Here is a 15670-nt window from a genome sequence, read left to right as displayed (position 1 = left end):
TACTGGAAATGGTACTGCAAAACTTGGCAAGTACTGGAACTGGTACTTAAGTACTACAGCCTTAGTACTGATGCAGCTCTGCTCATGGTGCCTTGGCAAAACATTCAGCAACATTCTGCCTATGAGGTGCATGTCTTTCAAGCATGGACTGAACTGAAGATACACACAGCCTGATGTGATCTTGGTGATGGTATGTTTTGCTAATTCTTAACTTAAACGGTAAGAAATTCCTACTTTATCCCTAGTTTTTAACATCAGAAATCCCTACTTTACCCTACTTTTTGGTAAAAAAATGCCCTACTTTTTCCCTAGTTTTTTTGGTAGAGGCAGTAGAAAGCCTGTGTATCAAGCTTTTTTACAATATTATGCCCTTTCTTTTTACTATCAAGCACTGAGAATAGTCTAGTACGCTGTCCTGCTGGCAGCTCTTGTTTTAAATATTGACTAAATCAATAGAAATGTATTATTTGGATAATCTTATAACAGTTATTTGACAAAAATATTGATCAAGTTCTAAGTAACTTAGAATGAACTTCTGTGATGAATAATAATATTTTGTTATTGAACATTTTATTATCTGCTTAATAAATATATGTAAATTGATTAATTATTATTTTCACAGTATATCATACATGCAAACAACTTCCATATAATATAGTTCTTTAGTAGGTTGTCATTATGTCTGATACATAAAACTTTCAATGTAATTATTCCTTGTATTCCAGACCTTCCATAATACTAGTAGACCAATTTACTTTAAATGAATAATATTCAATGTATATACAGTACTAAGAAATTTCCATGTTATATAATCCCATTTGCATAGCTGTATTGTGTAATACAATAGTTTATTTAGATATTTACTGAAATTTGTATTTAAAGAAAATTGTACTATTCATTTAAATAATATCATAAAAAATAACTGTTTAGATGTTCATAGGGGAAAGACATATTAAGAAATAATAGATTTAATGCTACCTATGGTAACCCAGGATATTTACCATGATCAGATATAGTATTTATTTGGAATGTGAACCTTGGGTTTCTGACCATGGTTTAATACATGAAATTTTACTGTTTACCAGGAGTTAAAGGAACAAGTACAAATCCTCACAGATGCCAGGGACCAGCTTATGGAGAAAATACAGACATTAAAGCATGCTCAATCAGAATCTGCCTCTTCTAGTGAAGAAACTTTAATTATGCTCAATGAGAAAAATCAGGGCCTACAAGAGATGATCACAGCCCTGGAAAAGGATAAGCAAAACAAAGTTAAAGAGTTAGACGAGTATGAAAACAAAGTCGAGGTATTTTTTATCATTTTCTAATTTTTGATTTACATTAAATAGTTTATGTAACTTTTAGTCAAGGTTTAGCTGACTTTATGCCTCATCAATAATGGGGTTGAAACTTATTTTGAAAACACTTATTTTATGCTATGCATATTAATTCAATAACTAGAGGTATTCATCTGAAACTTCAAAAATGTTTTCAGTTATATTTGTAGGTCACAGTTTAAGGCCCATAATTCATAAATCATGAATGTTTATTACCTGATTCCCATTTGTGAATATAAAAGATTCACACATTGCTATCACTTTATTGTCAAGGGCTAAGAATAGTTAAGGACATTGTTTGTCTGGCATTTCCCATTAAAATTTGGTTTTAAATTTTGAAAACTTCTTATGTGTTAGATAGAGAAATTCAGTTTGGAATATAAGAGTATCAGTGCTTATAGAACTTAATTCCAGTTGGTTTCTGTTATATCCAATGTGTGAATTTTAATATAACCTGATCAAAGTAACTTTGTTTCAGAATTTGAACTCTCAGATGGAAGCCTTAGAATCTGAAGTTGAGAGGTTCAGAGTAGAGTGTGAGACCAGCAAAGGTCTAGTTCAGGAGCAAGTAGAAAAATACAAATGTCTTGAGCAAGAGAAAGGTGAGCTAGAATCTAGGATGAATGCAAAAATAGAAGAAGCTACTAATAATTCAAGCAAAGAAACTGGTAATTATGAAGAAATAGTGAAGAATTTAGAAAGTTTGAAAGTAGAAAATGAAAAACTACATGAAGAGTTGAGTAAAGTTGAAGCAAGAGAAAAAGAAAGCATTGCTAAAATAAATGAAGAAAACAAGAATTTGAAAACCAAATTAATTGAAGTAGAAAAAGAGAGCAATTTAAAGCAGAGAGAATTAAAAGAAGAAAATGAGAAATTTGAACAGGAATTAAATGAATTCAGAGAGAAAGAGACTGAGTCACAAGTTCATTTAGAGAAACAGATGATTGAGCTCACAGAGGAATTGAAAAGGGTTCAAGCAGAATTTGATCAAATGGAAGTAGAATCAAATAAAGTAAAAGATTCCTTGCAAAATGAGTCCGAAAAGAATGCTGTCTTGCAATCTGTCTTACAAGAGACTCAGAATCAAGTAAAAGAATTAACTAATAGAGAAAAAGATTTTGAAAATGAGTTAAAAATTGCCCAAGAAAAATGTAAAGTTCTAGAATCATCAGATCAAGTGAAGGAGTTTGAATCAAAGGAAAGAAAACTTCAAGCTATGATTGAAAAGTTGGAGAATGAGATTGAAAGAAAGGAAGGAGAGTTACACCATGCTGAAGAAACAAGAGAAAATCTTGTTTATGAAATAAACGAGCTAAAGGAAGAGAAGGAAATATCTAGAACAGAGATTCAAACAATGCAAGAAAAGGTGAATGAGTGGGATAATTTAATGGACATCTTAAAACGAGAAAAAGATCATGTAATACATGAATTGGATGAATCAGAGAGGAGGGAGCAGAATTTTAGAAAAGAAATTGATTTCTTAATGACTTCATTGAATGAAGCTTTGAAAGAAAGAGACTCTTTGCAGGATGAAGTTTTTAAACATCATGAAAAAGACGGATCAATTAATGATGAAATAAGTCACATGAAAGAAAAGGTTCAGGAATTAATTGATGAAAAATGTAGATTAGAAAAAGAGCTAGATGATGCATATTCATCTAAAGGTGAAAGTTCAATAGAAATTCAGTCATTAAGATCAAAGTTGAGTGATGTGTACGAAGATAAAGATTCAGTGGAAAGGGAAAAAGAGTCCATGTCTATGATCCTTCAACTTGCTCAAGATAAAAGTGAACACCTTGCAGAAGAAAATGCAGCTCTTAGAACTGAAATGGAACAAGTTGAGAAACTGAAAGAAACTATTCAAAGTTTAGAAAATGAAAAGAGTGATGCCTGTGATACTATGAAACAATTAGAAATTGAGAAAAACGAAATTCAGGAAGTAGTTAAAGAAAAGGATACATATATTCAGGAACTAGAAGTAAAGATTTTAGATATGTCAGAGTCTTTGTCAAAGGCAAAGAGGATGTATGAGACAATAAAAGGACAGGTTGAAAATGAAGAAGCATCTCTGTCAAAGATTCACGAAAATGAAATTACAGAGATGAAGCAAACTATTGACTTGTTAACAAATGAAAAGGATGAGTTAAGGAAGAAAGTTGATGCTCAATGTAATGTAATCGATGAAAAAGACAATGTTGTGAGTGTAAAAGATACAAGAATTTCTGAGTTGGAAATATCATTAGAAAATGGTTCTAAAGAAGCTGAGAAATTGAAAAATCAAATAGAAACTTTAACAGAAGAAATATCTACACTTCAAAAGCAAGTTGATCAATTAATTGAAGGGAAAGAAACTGGTGATACAGAATTGGCAACTTTTAAAGAAAAATGTGAAAAAAGTGACAAGGAATTATTAGAGGCAAGATCTAAATTGAATGATGTTGATACAACAATAAGTAGTCTAAATGAAAAGTTGACAGAGTTACAAGTTGTAAATGAAAGTTTACTGAATGAAAAACAAGCATTTGAAAATCAGCTTAGTGAGAAAGATCAAGAGATAGATAGTTTAAAAGCAGAACTGGAAAAGGTTAAGACAGATTATGAGAGTGTAGAAAATTCTCTAAAAGAATCAATAGAGGAAAAATCTGAACTTAGTTTGAAATCACAGTCTTTAGTAGAGGAGCTGGATAAACTGAGGGAAGAAAAAGAGATCAGTGTAAGTGAGATAGAAACAATTAAAGCTGAAAGTGCTCAATTAGTGCAATCATCATCCAGTCAAGCAAATGAAATAGAACACAAGATTACCGCAATTTCTAATGAAAAACAAGGCCTAGAGGAAAAGATTAACAGCTTATCTGCGGAGAAAAATCAATTAGAAAATGTTATAGTGGAGTTAAGACAGGAAAAAGATGAAGTAACAGAGGTAAAGGATAAACTAAGTGTGTCTATAAGGGAACTTGAAGATGAAAATAAATCATTGAAAGATTCAGTTTTTGAAATTGAAAATCAAAAGAAAAATGATAGAGAGGAACATGAAGAGGTCCTAAAAGAATTAAACTGTAAGATAGAGACTCATGCAAAAGAATTTAATAGCTTGAATGAAAAGCATGCTTCATTGGAAAATGAGATAAGTGAAGTGAATGAACTTTTGAAAACTGTCACCTTGGAAAAAGATGATTTGGTTAACAAAAATGAAGGTTTGTTGAATGAAATTAAAAGTCTTACTAATGAATTAGCTAAAAATCAAAGTAATATAGAGGAATTAAAAGCACATATAGATAAATTACAAGAAGAAAAAGCTAAAACTGGCAGTGAATTTGAGATAGTGAAAGAAGAAAATGAAGAAAAGAAAAGAAACTTAGAGGAGCTTGATAATCAGTTGAAAGAAGCAAGAAAACATGAAGAAGAGCTTGGAAAACAAATAGATGAATTGAAATCTTTTGCTGAATCAGAGATGAATGATAAGGAATCAAGTCTGAAAAATGAACTAGATATCGTAAAGAAAGAATGTGATAACTATAAACAAGAAATTGAAGAACTACAGTCAAAGGTTAATTTATTGACAGAAGAAATGAAAACGTCCACTGAAGAGTTGAATGCATTGTCTGAAACAAAATCAGTGCTTGAAAGAAAACTTAAAGAAGTAAATGAAGAAACTGAAAGAGTAAAAGCTGATGTTCATTTAAAAGTTGAACAGCTTGAAAAAATTAGTCTGGAAGCAAATGAACTGAAGGAAACAGTAAAGTGTAAGGAAACTGAATTGGCTGAAAAAAGTGATAGTGCAGAAAAAGATTATAAAGATCTAGAAAATAGGCATCAACAGATAGAAGAAGAATTGCAGCTGAGATGCCAAGAACTTGAGGAAAAGATAACATTACTGGAAAGGGACAATCATGGGAAAGAACAAGAGAAAACACAAAAAGCTGAGGTAAGATACCTGGAGAGAATACAAACAAATTACTGTAAAATGAAGAACCAACATTTTAATGTACAAAAGGGGCATTCTTTTTATCTTTACATTTAAATATGATTAAACTTATGGAACTGAAATTATATTTTTGTCAGCAAAAAATTAGATTTAACCTCTACCATTCATGTATTTTCAGACTATTTTTAAATAGATTATCTAAGTTACACAAAATCTGAATCCTTATTAGCACACTACATGTTTATTGTTGATTTGTTATAATGACATCATTGAATTAGTCATCCCTATATAGAATTAGATATATATGTAATATTATGCTTTACCAACAATGTGAAGAGTAAAATGTGTGGAAGTAAAAAAATTACAGAGTGAATTTCAGAATATATTTTGCCAAACTAAGATAATTGGTATATTTTGTAATAAATGAAATAGTTCTTAATCAAATTTTGTTCAAGAAGTTACATGGAGTGAAATGAACTGAAAACATGCATTTTAGCACAAATTTGACCTCCGCTAAAAAGACTAGTTATTGTTTTCAATACAATGATAAATAAATGGTACACTAAAAAAATGACATATTTCTTATTTGATTCAGAATGTCAAATCTGAAGTAGAGAAGCTAAAGTCAGATCTAAAAACAAAGGATGATATGTGTAACAAACTTAAAACTGTTGCTGTGAAAACAAAGAAAGAGCTGGCAGATTTTAAAACAAAGGTAAATATCAAAACAAAGCTAGTTTTTAAAACATGAGAAGGTATTTAAACACAAATGAATTATAAACAAAAGAGAAAAATTTGAGACAAAGGTATGTTTGTAGTTTCAAATTAGAGATGATATAAAACTGGAAAGAAAAGTGCTAAGAATAACCTGTTAATAGAGGATATTGAATGAGTGTAAGTTCCATACTGAATTTATTGCAGGAGTTGAATAAAATTATATTTTGCGAGCCTCTGGCGAGTTCAGTAATGAACTTACACTCTTTCAATACTCTATTTATCACATACCCAAAATAAAGACTGTTCAAAGTGAAATAAGAGTCATTTTTCATTGATTCGCCTATAGTTTAACGCTAACTTTAAGCGCGTCTTAACACTATGTTTGCATAACGCTAATGATGTCACGTCAAAATATATGCACAGCTGTGCAGTGCTATATTTACGGAGTCGCAAAATCAGCACAGGTGTGTGATAAATTTTGATATTTTCAGAGTGCCAAGGAGAAACAGCAGCTTGAAGAAATAATAAAAGAGAAGGACAGTTTCAAGGTAGACTTTGAGAAAACTCTTCAACAGCTGACTGATTTAAAAGCTGACATGGCAGAGATTAAGGCACAGAAAGACATACTTGTTTCTGAAAAGGAAGCTCTTAATGAGCAACTGAAGGTTTGTAAGCTGAAATTTATCTTTGAAAACCTATTAGAAGAGTTGATTTTTTTCGTAAAATCTATGCACACTTGCATTAATATTAACTTTTCTATGTGAGATGAAATAGTGGCATAAAACTATACAACAAAAATGCCAGATTAGACAATCAGAAAAATGCAGTCTTTCCAATCATAATCTAAGCTGCATGATTTTAGTAGTTGGATTTTGAAATCCGTAAAATTAACAAAGAAAGTGTAAAATTTAAATTTTGGCAAGTCTATGCACAAACTAGATTTAAGGATTAAGGTTTTTAAGACTTTAAGCTATGGGCCTGAATGGCTGATTGGTTAAGACGATTGAGTCAGCTCACCTGAATCTTTACTAACGTTGTATTTAAGTTTGAATCTTACTAGTGAGACAGATACATTTATATAAAAAAAGTTTTCAGCGTAAATAACTGAAGGTGTGCTGTTTATAAGAAGGTTACAAGAAATATTTCAAGAGACAAAGTACTTCATCAGAAGATGTTCAAGGGTTTTGAAATTGGTACTTGTTGCCATCCCTAATTGTTTGAACTACATCTGATGAATCTTGCGACTAAAAAAATAACATTCAAGAGCATGAACTGCAATACAGTGGCCAGAACAAAAGTTTTCTAGTTCTTAAAATTTTGTACAAAACAACTAACAATTTGAAGATTTTTTTTTGTACGTTAATGTAATTTTATTATCTATCAATAAGAAACAATGTTCATTACTGTTGTTACAGACACAGGAGAAGTTGGAGCAAGAGTTAGAGGCAAATAAGATACAGAAAGATGAGCTTAACAAGGTGCGGATATAACCATTATTCTTTTAGCAGTTTTAATAATTGTAATATAGTATCTGGAATTTGAGAGTTATAATTTTGGCCCATAATAAGTCCAAAATTTTTGGAAACTATGGCATGTTTTGAAGAGTTGAGATCAAAGATGTCTTGAATGATTTATTTATTGAATTAAATGGCATGTTTTGAAGAGTCTTGTTAAAGATGTCTTGAATATTTAACTAATGTGATGTACAAACTAGTCTCTGATAGTCTGTCCATAGAAAATTTTAGAAACATGTGTTTTGTTGATAGCTGGTTTGTTTAGACAATCAGTTTGGTAATTTAAAACTAAATTCAATTTTGAATAGTCACAGTGAGGTGTAGTTGTAACAATCTCCATGTAGGAGTGAGTAAGGTATCCAATTCATAAGTGTTTGCCTCCTTCAGTCAAAAATGCGATGTTTAATGGAGGCATTCAAAGTATTAGCATGTTGAAGGTCTGTTATTTTATCCAAGAGTTTTCTTGTGTCTGCATAGATACTTGAAGAAACACATGACTTCTAAAGGAACCAGTACAGTCACTATTGTGATTGTAATTTAAATACCTACCAATAACACTCACCCCCTACCCATCTTTTGGAAAAGAATGAATTGTATACTTTAAGATTGCCTTCAAGGGACTCAACTGAGGTTTTAAAACATGTCATGACTGGAATTATATTTTCAAGATTAATGTTCCATTTGATGAAGGTGTAGGCAAATAACTTGTGTGCTAAATTTTACATCATTCGCTTACTCTGTTTTTCCAGAATTATTATTCTAAATGTGAAAAATGAATTGTATCTTTCACATATCTTTCCGTTTTAAGTGCCCCTGGTATTCTATGTTAGAAATCTCAATTTTTTATGATTAAAGGCTTTTGGACCTCTTTGGGTTCATTTAACATATTTTAGTATATTGTTTTTATTTACCCATTAATTAATAAAACTGTGTTTGTGTACATAGGAGAAGCAACAGCTGTTGACAAAAGTTAAAACTCTTGAGGATAAACAGAAGAGTGAAGAGGAGAAACAAAAAGGAGTGACAGAAGGTCTACAGCAGCAAATTCAAGAGATGCAGAAAATGCTGGAAAATGCCAACAAGGTATAAATAAATAAATAAATAAATAAGGTGCTTCTACCTGTGTAAACAAAAAAAAATATATGACATAAATGTTGGTTTCTAATTTCACAAGTTATTTATAACCATCTTGGAATCTGTGGTGGATTGTAAAGGTTGCTGATTTGGCTGTTTGCTGCTGTTTCGTTCAACTCCACCATTCACCCAATATAAAGATAGTTTGAAAACTTACCTTTTACTTATTGCACTGTTCAGTAGTTGAGGGCTTGTCAGCATCAGTAAAGTAGGTATGTTGTCATATTATATCAATCATATTGTTCTGTTACTCACATCCAACCAGACATAGCTTTATCTCTTTCATAACACAATATAGGCAGACTTTTCCCACCAAATAAGATCAATGCCACACTACAAAATGCTGCAGTCAGACCATTTCAGCTTAATTGTTGTATTATCAGAAATTTATTAAGGAACTCTCCAAAATTGAATTTAGAAAAATGAATTAATTTAGAAAATTTAACATGACACCAGGTGTTCAGCATGGGAAAAAGGGGTATGCATAAAATCATCAGGGTATTACTTGATTCTTGACACTGTGTTTGTATTTTAGGAAGCCAGTCAGAGTTCTATGATGGATCTTGAGATTGCAGATTATGAGAGAACGGTTCAGGCACTGACCACACAGGTACAAGAGAAAGACGAGGAAATAACGGAGATGAAGACCGAGATTGAACGTCTAGAAGTGCGTGCTAAAACATTACAAGAACAGATTGGTATGTTTGATTGTAGATGCATTCATATTGCTACAGACTGAGGTCTGCTCTGTTATACTGTGCCCTTCATTGATTTATCTCATTCGTTTTTATGCCCCAATTTAGGGGTTTTTATGGCTGAGTAGTTAAGGGCGTTGACTTCAAACCACTTGTCCCTCACCACTGTGGTTTCGAATCCTGACAGGGACTTCGGATTCTTTCAGTGAGGAAGCTATCCAGCTAGCTACAAAACGTCAGTGGTTCTCCTCAGGTGCCCTTCCATGTATTATTTCAAGCATCAACGGGCACCCGAGGTCTTCCTCCACCAGGAAAGCTTGAACATCACCTTATGACCTATACTGTGCCACTGTGATGTAAAACCAATAAAAAATTTAAAAGAATTGGGGGTTTGGGCATATAAATTTGGTCTTACTTTCTGTCATCCTGAAATCAGTGGAAAATATGGGCATCTATGTCCTATGGACACATTTCAAGTTCTGTTTATCTCTGTGAAGAATTAAAACCTTGGCCAAGGCATCTTTATTCTTAAAGATAAAGCTTTCATCAATCCTCTTGAGAAGAGCTTAATTTAACTTACAGAAATTTAGTTATGACCTTGACCTCTACATATTTTGACATCAATTGTCCTTTTTCTTTTTTGGAAATTTTTAGTTAATTTACCATTTCCTTAGAGTTATATTTTGTACAGGATTTAATTTGATATTAAAAAATAGAACTTTGTTATACGGGACATTGGTCAATGTTAAATAAGTTGTAGTTTTACATTTTTTTTTAAATTCCTTTAGTGGAAACCTGAAGATATTATTTTAAGGTTCATGTTTTCTTTTAAAGATGCAGTTGAAGAACAAAGAGTCCAGTCAGAGGAGAGAGGGAACAAGTTAAAACAACTGTTGGTGAAAACAAAGAAAGATTTAGCCGAGGCCAAGAAGATGGAGACTGAACAGAGAAGTTCTGATGCCCAGCTTCGTGGTCAGACTGAAAGATTACAACAACATGTTGAAGAACTAAAGGTACAAGTACTATTATCATAATGATGGGAATTTCAGTCAAGAAATAAGTTGAAGTTATGCTATAATTTGTTAAATAGGGAAACAATAATATTGCTGGTATTATTGTTAAGATAATGAAAAAAGAAATAAGTTTATACAAAATTTATTTAAGACCAATTTTGTAGGAAGCTATAAGCTGATAGACACACTTTAAAATTCATTCTTGGAACAAACAGGTAATGAGTAATGAGTGTAAAATTTCTTGCTCAGGGAAACATAGACTTGCCCCTTATTGGGTTTGAATCTAAGAGGCTATCGATCCTTAATCATAATTATGTTGTTTGGATTATATTCAGGTTCAAATAGCATCTGTGTCAGTTGAGAAGCAGAGATTAGAGGAAAGGTTACGTAACCATAGTGACAGTCAGCAGAAGACAATCAAATCACTTGAGAGTCGTTTGACCTCTACACAATCTGACCTTGACCTTGCCAAGAGTGAATTGGCAGCATGCCAAGCTGAATATGAAGGCTACAAGGTGAGCTGTTTTGAAAGTTCTTTTCCTAGTGTCATGCTTCAAGCTTGCTTCCAAATCAAGCTTAAATTAATATACATGTATATAAATATTAATGGTAAAACTAAAAGAATTTCATATTTGCTATGTATCAGTATTGCATAGTGCCCTGTTCAAAGTTTTATCTTCCCTATCCTGTTCATTTATTTGAACACTAGAATTCAGATAATAGAGGCCTTTACAGACATCTATTATGTTAACAATAAGATATTCCTATAACAAAAAGTGATCTATAAAAGCCTTGGATGGGCCTGTCTTTAATGTTGTTTTGATAAATGACTTGTTTGCACACATGATACTAGTTAAGAATTGTGTATTTCATTTATTTATAGTAGCCTCCGAAAATCTATATAAACAGCATCTACTGAAGATATTTAGTAATTTTATATTTCAGAGGACAGTTTAAGTGCAACTGTAATTACTCCTCCCAAGGAGAAACAACTAGTTCTATCTAGTGCATGTTGTAAAACCACCATTACACAAGGTCTTGGTTTTTAAAGAATCAACTTAAAGACTTAAAAGTAGTTTTGATTTAACAAATTTGGATCAAATGCATAATCCTATGGATTTGTGGTCAGGAACTGTTGCCTATTCGTAGTGTTAATGTTTTTTTTCCTGCAATTTACAGGTGAGAGTTCATAGTGTGTTGAAACAACAGAAAACAAAAGGACCCAATGACACTCAAAATGATGGTGATAAGATAGAAAGGTAGAATTTCTCCAAATTTTTATTAGTATAATACATGTACTTTTACTTTTAATACATGTAAAATATTAAAAATGGTTCAGTGTTTACAAGTTATACAAAACCTGTGTGTTACTGTTATTTTAAGTTTTACTGGTGATCTTGAATTATTTGGGGAAATTATTTAGTTAGTTTAAACATTATTAAGCAGAGGTTTCTATGGCTGAGTGGTTAAGGTAATTGACTTCGACAGGGACTTTGGATTTTTTTCTTGTGGGGAAGCTATCCAGCTGGTGGTTCTACTCAGGTGCTTGGTTGTGCCTGAAATAATGCAGGGAAGGATGCCCGAGGTCTTCCTGCGCCAGTAAAGCTGGAAAGTTGCCCTATGACCTGTACTGTGTTGATGCAACATAAAACCCAACCAAAAATAATAAGTAAACATTGATAAGGCTTAACCTGCTATAGTTGGTATTAGACTTGCCCTATTTTGAAATTGGAACAGTCCATTCGGACTTTAAAGGACAATAAGTAGACAAACATAAATCATAAATTGAAGGACCAACAGGATAGAACCAAGTCAGACTGTATAGATGCAGGCTAGCCTTGGCTTATCACTTGAGGCCCATCGGATTTACATTTGAGTGTTTATTTTGTCCCTTAAATTGGTGCCTTATCTGAGATAGGTTTTACAGCTGTGTACTTGTCCAATAAAATTCAGTATTTTACTAAACAGTTTATTATTACCTCATAAAATCAGGCACAAAATGCCACAATACATTAGAAATAGTTTGTTTTGTTTGTTTGTTTCATTTTACGCCTTTTCCCAACAGTATTTCAGTCATATAGGCGGGTAGTTTCCTAACCATTGTTCCTGGAGAGTTATACCAGTACTAGACTACCTTCCTCCGCGCTAAACTACCAAAGCATCTCCCGGGGATCGAACCCACGCCAGAGAGGTAACTGGATAAGAAGTCATCGACTCAAACCCCTCGACCATGGAGGCGGTAAATAAGAAGTAGTAGTTTAAAGATCAGCTTTCAAATTTGTTATAATTATCTGATTTTTTTTACCCAATCTGTGATTAAATATGTAATTATTTACTGTTGCAGAGAAAGACTCGAGAGGGTTATAGAACAGTTAAAAGCTAAACTGGAAGAGCTAAAGTAAGATATTTCTTTAAAGCAATGTGCCTACAGATATTTGATATATGAATTTTTTTAAAGATATAATTTCTTTTTTCGAGCCAGTAAAAATGTAGACATGGTGTCTGTAAATATGTCGGTAAAAAGCATCTTGGGTTTCACAGCTCTGTTTAAATGGAAAAATCAGATAGGACACTATTCTTGTGCTGATTATCTGTTGTTGTAAATTCATTAGAGGGGAAATACTAGAATAGTCATTCTGTAATATCTGGAAATTCATCATGATAATTTCAGTGTCTTGTTGTGTCATAAAACCCAATAATTGTGATGAAAATAATGATAAAATGTCTTATCATCATCACACGGGTAGTTCTTCCCTTATTATATAGGTTATGAAAAGTTTTCTTTGTTATCACACCGACGCTAGTTAATTCAGAATGTAGAATAAACTAAATAGAAAATTTGATTCACTATCAAGCTTAAATAAATATGTTTGAACTTATATGATAGAAATGTTTATATTTTTCTAGTGATAGTTTAGAGAATATGAGGCGAGAGAATGACATGTTACAAGAGGAACAAGATAGACTCACACAGAGATATAACAAGACATTACAAGATCTACAAGATAAAGATGACACCTACAGGAAAAGGTTATTGTCTTTAAAGTTTTTATACGCCCGTTTGAAAAACGGGACGTATTATGGGAACGCCCCTGGCGGGCGGGCGGGCGGTCGGGCGGGCGGCGTCCAATTTTGTCCGGAGCATATCTCCTACATGTATGGAGGGATTTTAATGAAACTTCATATAAATGTTCACCACTATGAGGAGCAGTGTCGCGCACATGAACCAGGTCTCTAGGTCAAAGGTCAAGGTCACACTTAGAGCTCATTGAAAAATGCTTGTCCGGAGCAAAACTTCCACATGTATAGAGGGATTTCAATAATACTTGGCACAAATGTTCACCATTGTGAGGCGGAGTGTCGCGTGCAAGATTCAGGTCCTTGCGGCCAAGGTCAAGGTCACACTTAGAGGTCAAAGTTCAGATAAAAATATGAAGATGTGTATATGGACCATTTAGTCATCATTTATTGAGGGATTGTAACACAAATGGTCATTATCAAGACTATGGCTGTGATACATATAATTTAGGTCAATATATACAAGGTCAAGGTCACTAAAGATGATGAAATATCCAGATTTTGTAAATAGAATTTAATCAAAGGGAGACAACAAAGTTATTACTTTGTTCATAAATGACTTACACAATTACTCCCCTTGATCTATTTTCTAAAAATAGAATTTAATCAAAGGGCATGAAATAATCCTCTTTCTTGGACTTGAGTATGTTGTAAAGAATGTAACATTTATTTACACATGTTTCATTCATTGGTCAAGATACTTAACTGTGATAACTATGGTGTTCTGTAGACTTGGTATTTGTTCATAAAGATCATACAGTAATTACCTTATCAAATGTAAATACTTTCTCATAGAAATTTAATTATATTTTAATTTTCAAGTAAATATCAGTTCAGCTCATTCAAAGATTAAGAATTGTAATGAAATGTATTTCCCTAGAATAAAATCTTAAATCAGAATTTTTTAGTTATTAAATTACATGTACTTTTTATACGCCCGTTTAAAAAAAGATAAAAATATGAAGATGTGTATAGGGACGATTTAATCATCATTTATTGAGGGATTGTAACACAAATGGTCATTATAATGACTACGGCTGTGACACATGTACTTTAGGTCAATATATGCAAGGTCAAGGTCACTAAAGATGGTGAAATATCCAGATTTTGTCTGGAGCATATCTCCTACATGTATGGAAGAATTTTTATAATACTTTATGGAAATGCTCACCACCATGATATGTATTGCTCCATGCATGATCCAGGTCTCCAGGTCAAAGGTCAAGGTCACACTTAGAGCTCATTGAAAAACGCTTGTCCGGAGCAAAACTTCTACATTCATAGGGGGTTTTCAATATAACTTGGCACAAATGTTCACCATTGTGAGGCTGAGTGTCGCATGCAAAATTCAGATCCCTGTGACCAAAGTCAAGGTTACACATAGAGGTCAAAGTTCAGATAAAAATTTGAAGATGGTTATAGGGACCATTTAGTCATCATTTATTGATGGATTGTAGCACAAATGGTAACTATCATGACTACAGGTGTTACACATTTAATTTAGGTTAATATTTGCAAGGTCAAGGTCACTGGAGATGATTAAATATCCAGATGTTGTCCGGAGCATATTTTTCTACATGCATGGAGGAATTTTAATGTTACTTTTATAGAATTGTTCACCACCATGAGACGTAGTGCCCTGCACATAAACCAAGTCTCTAGGTCAAAGGTGAAGGTCACAGTTAGAGCTCATAGAAAAACACTTGTCTGGAGCAAAACTTCTACATGCATAGAGGGATTTCAATATAATTTGGCACAAATGTTCATCATTGTGAGGCTGAGTGCCGTGCATAAAATTCAGGTCCCTGCGACCAAGGTCAAGGTCACACATTCTGTGCATATCTTCCCTACTGATTTGTTTTAAGGTTCATTTAACAACACAGTGCCAAGAATAAAAACTTGCTTGCTAGATAACACTTATCCATAATGCCCCCATCTCCATCTAAAGCTTTTTCGTAAACGGGCGTATTTTGTGACTATGGCACCCTTGTTCTTTATAAGAAAATATCACTTGTCAGAGAAATCTTGTATGACATGGCCGTGCATATATTTTGATGTGATGTCCTTTGTGTCATACAAACAAAGTTGAAAAAAAGGCTAAATAATAGCATTACACTATAGGCGCATCATTGAAAAATGATTCCTATTCACTTTAAATACTCTTTATTTTGGATATGTGATAAATAAAATATGATATGAGTGTAAATTCAATACTGAATTTATTGAACTTGTTAAATAAAATAATATTATGCCACCT

The 15670-nt window shown here is 32.7% G+C and overlaps 1 protein-coding gene across 5 annotated transcripts in view; it reads left to right on the top strand.

Moving 5' to 3' along the window:
- The window catches only part of LOC132718270 (GRIP and coiled-coil domain-containing protein 2-like), a 38374-nt gene that overhangs the window by 11134 nt on the left and 11570 nt on the right, over positions 1-15670 (top strand). For all 5 annotated transcript variants that reach the window (XM_060701951.1, XM_060701953.1, XM_060701950.1 and 2 more), the window contains 12 exons: positions 1086-1307; positions 1816-5262; positions 5858-5977; positions 6471-6644; positions 7395-7457; positions 8439-8576; positions 9163-9325; positions 10157-10335; positions 10671-10850; positions 11515-11594; positions 12680-12733; positions 13243-13365. In XM_060701951.1, coding sequence (XP_060557934.1) covers positions 1086-1307; positions 1816-5262; positions 5858-5977; positions 6471-6644; positions 7395-7457; positions 8439-8576; positions 9163-9325; positions 10157-10335; positions 10671-10850; positions 11515-11594; positions 12680-12733; positions 13243-13365 — 4943 coding nt within the window. The remainder of the gene's footprint in view (positions 1-1085; positions 1308-1815; positions 5263-5857; positions 5978-6470; positions 6645-7394; positions 7458-8438; positions 8577-9162; positions 9326-10156; positions 10336-10670; positions 10851-11514; positions 11595-12679; positions 12734-13242; positions 13366-15670) is intronic.

This window comes from Ruditapes philippinarum, unplaced genomic scaffold (genome assembly GCF_026571515.1).
Source record: "Ruditapes philippinarum isolate M1 unplaced genomic scaffold, ASM2657151v2 ctg595_1_1_1_1, whole genome shotgun sequence".
Lineage (NCBI taxonomy): Eukaryota > Metazoa > Mollusca > Bivalvia > Venerida > Veneridae > Ruditapes > Ruditapes philippinarum.
This window is presented reverse-complemented; position numbering and strand designations above follow the sequence as displayed.